Here is a 6,987-nt window from a genome sequence, read left to right as displayed (position 1 = left end):
ACATAGTTCAGTGGGATTTACTTCCAGGTAGCCTAAACCTGCAACCTTAAACAAATTCCATTTAAATTACAGTATCTGAAAGATAGGCCTAATGAGCCATCTTGGATCCTGTTGGTGTTGTAATCACAGCGCGGAAGGCATGAAAGACCCTCCGACGCACGACTGCAGAATCACACCCTAATAGCTTGGGACAAGACAGACACTCAATATATTCTGCCTGTTGTATAAACAATAATACTTTGGAGCATGTGATATTGCGCTCTGTCCGAGCAGACAACGATTTCAAAGCCCCTCTGCGAAGGCAGCTTGTTCAGTGACAGACACACTGCTTTAACAAAATAAAAAAAAATTCCTTCCAGTAGCACCTTGGAGACCAACTAAGTTTGTCATTGGTATGAGCTTTTGTGTGCATGCACACACGAAAGCTCATACCAATGACAAACTTAGTTGGTCTCTAAGGTGCTACTGGAAGGAATTTTTTAATTTTGTTTCGACTATGTCAGACCAACACGGCTACCTACTTGTAACTAGAACACTGCTTTCAGATTCAGTTGCATAAAAATGAGTGGGCATTTTAATATAAAGACTGCATTACTGTTATGCAGATTAAAACTGGTTTGAATAGCGAACAATTACTTCCTTTTGTAAATATGCTTCTCAAAATACTAGCTGAACTACCAACAAAAATCGTTCCCCCCTCTATTTTTTTCATGTTTAGCTGCCAATTTTGATCCTAGAATCATTAATTCATAATTGCAAGTAGGCTTCAAAAATTGGAAAAGATTTATGTTTACAAAATTTATCCTTCAAGCTTTACAGGCTTCAGGGTGTTTCCTCCTCACTGGCTATTTCAACATTCGCGTCTAATCATAAATGGTTAGCTTGTTCAAAATAACACTAAAAATTAGTTTGTTTTTTAAAAAGAGGGCACCCAACCCCTCAATATTCCACGATCTCTATGCCTGGAATAGCTCCGAGCTAAGAGACTAAATTATAGTTGAGTGTACTATGATAATACATACGTTTACAGCTTGAGGTACATCCCAGAGTAACTTATCTGGCGAAATCCCTTCTTCATTTCTCCTTCCATCTCTTCCCCCACCCCCAAATCAGATTTGCTACAGCAAACTGACGAAACTGGGATTGATTTTGTGACTTGGACTTGCTTCCATAAATATTCAGGCAGAGAAAAAGATTGGTTAAAGAAACATAGTTTACGCATGCATAATACTTCATATAATACCGCATTACAGTCGCTAAAGACAAGTTATCAACTGAAGTTTTACTCTAATATGTTGTGAACAGGACACATGAATGCGCAATCCAGCTTTCCACAGGAAACATATTCGAACATGACTGAAGGAAATCAAAGGCTTTGGCAAATTGGTCATTTTCAACCACTCAAACGGAATTAGGCTATAACATGACGTCAAGGGAAGTATAAACTATTATAACGGGGCGCTTGGGGAAATGGTTGAAGAATGAAAATTATTAAGGAGGATTTTAAAACATTTTATACCATAAATTAAAATCAATTGAATAATTATAGCGCATACTTCATATATGTTGATTTTTGGGGTGTGAGGCACAGAAAATAAATCCAAATATGGATTTTACATCTAAAATGTTACAGCAAGAGAAGTTTGCAGGGGGTTTTTCCTCATGAAAACCGGCCCAAAATTCAATAATTATTTGCAAATTGGGAAGCAAATCTCTTTAGCATCCAATTAATTCCAGGTTGTTGTTTTTTAAAAGATACAAAACACCCATTGACAATCAATTTCAAGGTAGGCCAACTAAAGCCTTTCCTAAACAAGATACCGAATGAAAAGCTTTCAGAGGGAGGGCGATAAAAACTATCTTGTTGAATGCCAATACTTCAGTTTCCCTCAATCTTCCTCATCCTATGAAAAGGCAATAAACTATGCGACAGATCACGTGTTTCAACTATACTTTTGATCAGAGGAAGAGCTGCCGGGGGCGGACAAAGGCAGGAGGCCTGTGTCCCTGGCATTGTGGCTGGAAAAGTAAACATCTTTACATTCTTTTCTTACGCAACATTGCCGCCATTAAGAAATGCGAGAAGCCCATCCGCAGATCTTCGAAGTATAAGGAGAAGTGTCTCTAGGACTTGAGCCCGCAAACTATGGTCTCCAGAATTCCTGGACGCAAACCTGGCAGGCTCTTGCTCAGGAGAAGTCCGAGCGAGGAACAGAGGTCAAGTAGAGACTTTTTGCTTTGCTTCTTGAAAAAAAATTTTTTTTTACGCCCGGGGAAAATATATAAGTTTATTGCACCTTTAAAACAATCAAAAGCATCCAATCAAGTAGTTTGGGACCCAGAAAGGAAAACGGTGTCCAGGAGGGAGAGGATCAAACGAGGCCAGTCACTTGCGAACGGAGGAAGGGCGCCGAGGCCGCGGGGAAGGTCGCCAGCGGGTAGGCGACGCCGCTGCCGGAGACGGCGACCAGCGGCGGGGAGGCGTGCGCGGGAGGCGGCAGCGTGAAGCAGCCCAGCGCACCGCCCGCCAGCGAGTTCTCATGGTACAAAATGGGCACGCGGACTATCCTTTGCGCCGCCGTGTGCGGGAGGTTGGCGGCCTCCAGGTCGGCCGCCAGCTGCCTCTTCCACTTGTTGCGGCGGTTCTGGAACCAGATCTTCACCTGCGTCTCGGTGAGGTGTAGCGAGGCGGCCAGGCCGGCCCGCTCCGAGCTGCTCAGGTAGCGCTTCACGTCGAAGGTTGACTCCAGCTGAAAGACCTGGCTCCGGCTGAAGACGGTGCGCGTCTTCTTCTTGCGCCCGCCACCGCCGCGCGCCTCGCCGCCCTCCGACTCCTCCGCGCGCTCCTCGTCCAGGCTGCTGCTGCCCTGGCTGCCGCCACCGCCTTCCTGTGCGCCGCCGCTGCACGCCAAGTCCTCGCTTTTCGCGCCCGGGCTCAGCTCCGCGGCCACTTTCTCGCAGCAGCCGCTGCCGCCGCCTCCTACTGCAGCTGCTGCTTCCTTCCCGGGTGATGCCTCCTCGGAGATCTCCGGAGAGTCTCTGTCGCTGGCTGAAAAAGGAGGAGAGGGTAAGCGAAGCAGGGACGGGTCAGGGACTGCATGCAACGAAAGGATCCTGAGCTCTGACCTTCGGCCACCCCCCTCCAACAAGCCTTGCTCAAGTGCTAACGGTGCTGCCGATTAATTCACCTCGAATTTGTGCCGGCAGCTGAAACCTAATGATCCTGTTAGGTACCTGGACATGCACGGGCGCGCAACGCTATAAAACGATCGGACTTACTGCCGAGGCTGTTTCTCTCCCCTCGTTATTCTTGTTTTCCTCTTTACCATGTTACAGGAGCCCGGGAGAAATTTGTGTTAACTCTAAGGAACAGAGTGCTGAGACAGACAGCCTCTTTGGGCAGACCCCAGCCCACACGCCCGCCCGCCCGCCTTCGGAGAAGCGTTCAAGATTCAAGCGCCAAGTTCTGAAGATCACGAGGCTCCCCGAAACAGTTTAAAGTGCAGAGAATGGGGCTGCACGCCACAAGGCCCAACATAGAAACTACAACGAGTCGAAGTGTGTGTGTTTTTAGAAAACAGACTGCAAAAAGCCAAATAAGTTGTTCCCAAATACCGTCGCTGCTTGTGGCACACCCCAAATCCTACCCTCTCGCGCAAAGTACCTTTTACAATCCTCCATCTCTCGTCCTGAAGTTAAAGCGAAGCCTTTGTTTGTGTTTGTTTTAGGGACAAAGCACCCAGCTCAGTTAAAGCTAAACATCTGGATTTAGCCAAGTTTCTTCCCGCTAATAGTGTTGACGGCGACAAAGTGGTCTCTTCAAGCTAACGCGAAGCGCTTTCCTCGGAAGACGCTTTCCAATACTTGCTTCCGAGAAAAGCGCTCCGGTGCTGCAGGCCGGCGCCCGCGTTTTACTAGGCCGTAGGCCGAGCTGCCCTAGGGACTGAGGGAAGAGGCGGCTCGTTACGACTGGATGTATATATGCAAGATTACCAGATTTTTTCAATTAATCGGGGACATTTTTCAACTTTAATGGATTTTGTATGTGGACTGATTTTTAAATCCGGGGGCGAGCTATAGGTTGTAAAAACATTTCCCGTTTTCAGAAAAGAAATGTCGTTTTATGTCTCCAAAAGTAAGACCTGGTTGTAAAAACGAATCTTTTGCGAGAAATATTTCTCTCTCTCTCAAGAGGCCTTAATAATGTCTTAAGCAAATTCGTGTGACACCCCAAGGACAGGACTGGCCCACCGACACTGCCAGGGCCTGCGGTCGATGGGGCGAGCAGGACAGAAGAGGAGGCAGGAAGGAATTGCACTTCGCGGGGCCGCAGAGGGAGGTCGGCCGGCCCGCGACCCTCTCAGAACAGCGGAGCACATGGCAGGAAAGGGTTTTCTTTTTAAATGTTTATTTTTATTTTTTTAAGGGGGGTATTTCGTCCAACGCCAGCGGAAAGTCTAGGGAATCACAGGGGGGTTGCTTGGGCCTCAATACGCTTCCAAGAGCCGCCTTCACTAGCCTTGAAACCGGCTGGGCTTCCTTTAGTGGGGAGCTCCACGACCCCTGCCCCCTCCCCGCGAGGCTGTCCCTCTCAAAAATGCTCTCGTGCAATCTGACGAGCCACCCACTCCCGGAACAGGGGTCGGCGTGATCTCCGTCCGCTGAGCCTGGGTTAGATGACGCCCCTGCGGCGGCCTGGGGAGCGGCCGGGCGCCCGGGGCCGGGAAGGGGAGCTGCGGCGATCCCGGACGGCGGCGGGCACTTACTTTCCGGACTGGCGCAGCCTATGAAAGCCACGTGCGCTCTTCTGTACCAGTCCACGGTGCTCTCCCGGAGCGGGTAGCCGCGCAGCCCGAGCCCGAAGCGGGAAGCCTGGCACGGGCAGCAGGCGAGCGAACAATGGCTGCCTGCGAAGCCGCCGCCGCGCGCCCGCCGCGCTTGGCGTTCCTCGTCGGCGCCGTCTGGCCTCTGCTTGTCCTGGGCTTTGGCGGCCAGCAAATTCGCGATGAAAAAGGAGGAGACGCGCGCGGCCGCCGAGGCGGGAGACGCGCTTTCCGCGGCTTCGTCGGGCATCGCCGAAGGGAGGCGAGAGCCAGCGCGGCGGCCGGGCTCCGGGCTGCTGCCAAGGCGAGGGACGCCGCCCGCTCAGCTCACTGGGCCAGGCGAGGCGCCTTCGACGGAGTCCTCATCCGCGAGCACAATAGGCCCTCATTTCCTGCCTGGGCAGCGCGAAGGGAAGCCCCCATCCAAGGCGCCAGGGGCTGCGCGATAACCAGCCACAGTCCCGCGCTCGGCCAGCGAGCCAAGCTTCTCCGATGGGACGCGCCGGCCGGGCAGCCGGGATTCCTGCAAGCGGCGCAGCAAGGGGAGCGCCCGGGAAGTGCCCACCGGAGAGCGAGCGCGCAGCCCCGGGCTCGGCGCCTCGCCCTCGCCAGCCTCGTTATTTAGGTCAATTGGGGAGCAAATCAAAACGCAGAAAGCGAGACTCACTGGCCGCAACTCCGGGAGAAAGGAAGGAGGCCGGAATCCGGGACTCCCATTGGTTAGCCTGGAGGGAGAGGACAGACGGAGCAGCCAATCACGTCCTCTGGCACGGAAGGATGCTGATGACCAGAACGGCAGTCTGCGCGCTGCTGGCAAAGCTCCCCCTTTGCATTCCTTATTTGGACCCTCCCCCCCCCCTCTCTCTCTCTCTCACACACACACACGTTACCCGTGACCAGGGGAGACACCGCGGTCTGCTGCAGCAAGAGTCTGCGGAGCTCCAGCAAGCTTCCTTAGGTAGCCTTGGAAACGCGGACGTGTGGCCAGGGCGGCCCAAGATATGTGGGCACCTGAGGAGGACCCCAGAATGCCACCTCCCTCCCGCTGAGGGAAGATGGACATCAGGAACAAGGGGGAAGAAAGATCGACATGGGCATCTCCTGCCCCATGAACCGTGCCGCCCGAGGCACTCGTCTTACCTGGCCTTCTAGCACCTAGCCGCCTCCGCCGCCTCTCCCCGTAGAGCGAATTTTTCGCGCGTGGGGAGCGCGGAGAGATCTGCAGACAGGAATGAAAGCCCATCGCGCGGGCCTGCGCCCAGGTCTCTAGCGCCACAGGCTTCCGAGCCGCGTCCGTTTTCTGGAAGCAAGGCACTTCCCAGCGACTAGAGCCGAGAGAGGTCGAGGCGGCCCGAGGAGCACCCGGCCGCTTGGGGGCGCTGCGGAGGCGCGTTTTCCCGGTAGGGGCAAGAACCGCTAAGCTGCCGGCTGCCGAGTCTCCTGCACAACCAGGGAGACGGCCACGGACTAGACCCGCACGGCTCCCGGACTCCGGGGGCCGCCTTGGACCCGCACCTGAATTTGGCGCCCGCGCTGTCCTCCAAGCGCTTCGGCGGCCTTGGCTGGCTTGCGGCTCCTAGCGCAGGGAGCTCTCGAGGGTCAAAAGCGGCTACTGTCCGAGAGGCCTCCTGTTTGCCTCTCCAGGCCGGCTGGAACCTGGAGCCGGCACTACTGAGCTGCAGCAGAGGACAGAAGCACGGAGGGCGCCGTCGGGCAAGGGCTGCAACAGCCCTCGACGCTCTCGATCCCAGGCCGGCCCGGAGCCGGCCGTTTCCTCCGTGGCAAGGTGCGTCGAAGGAGCGGAGGGACTCCATCCAGGTGCCCTGCCGACTTTCTCCCCAATCACGCCCAGCGCGATTGAGTCCTCGCGGGCCAGGCATCCCTTTCCATTGGCCCGCCTTTCTGCGCCAAGTCCGGGACCCCTTCTGCACCTCGGGCTTGGCCTAGCGCGGACTCGGGGCATTGCAAACGTACCGCGTACCGGTAGTTGCAATGGAAATGTTATTTATTAATTTTGCTAGTCGCTTTATCTTGCCTAGGGCAACCCAAAGCGACTACAGCCAAATGGACAGTGTTCTGCAGATGCAGGCTCCCGAGGAGCGAGTAGGCACTGAGTGGGGCTTTCTCCTGGGCAGGCACGAGCTCGGGCTCTGCGCTTGGCAAA

At 53.9% G+C, this 6,987-nt stretch overlaps 1 protein-coding gene across 1 annotated transcript; it reads right to left on the bottom strand.

Annotated features, from left to right (window-relative positions):
* Positions 1 to 1,195: 1,195 nt before the first annotated feature.
* HMX1 (H6 family homeobox 1) lies at positions 1,196 to 5,453 on the bottom strand. Its single transcript, XM_035113589.2, is given in 3 exon segments — positions 1,196 to 2,435; positions 2,438 to 3,049; positions 4,767 to 5,453. Coding segments are annotated over 3 exon segments (1,032 nt in total). The 5' UTR covers positions 5,074 to 5,453; the 3' UTR covers positions 1,196 to 2,322.
* Positions 5,454 to 6,987: the final 1,534 nt, after the last annotated feature.

Source organism: Zootoca vivipara, chromosome 9 (assembly GCF_963506605.1).
Source record: "Zootoca vivipara chromosome 9, rZooViv1.1, whole genome shotgun sequence".
NCBI lineage: Eukaryota > Metazoa > Chordata > Lepidosauria > Squamata > Lacertidae > Zootoca > Zootoca vivipara.
This window is presented reverse-complemented; position numbering and strand designations above follow the sequence as displayed.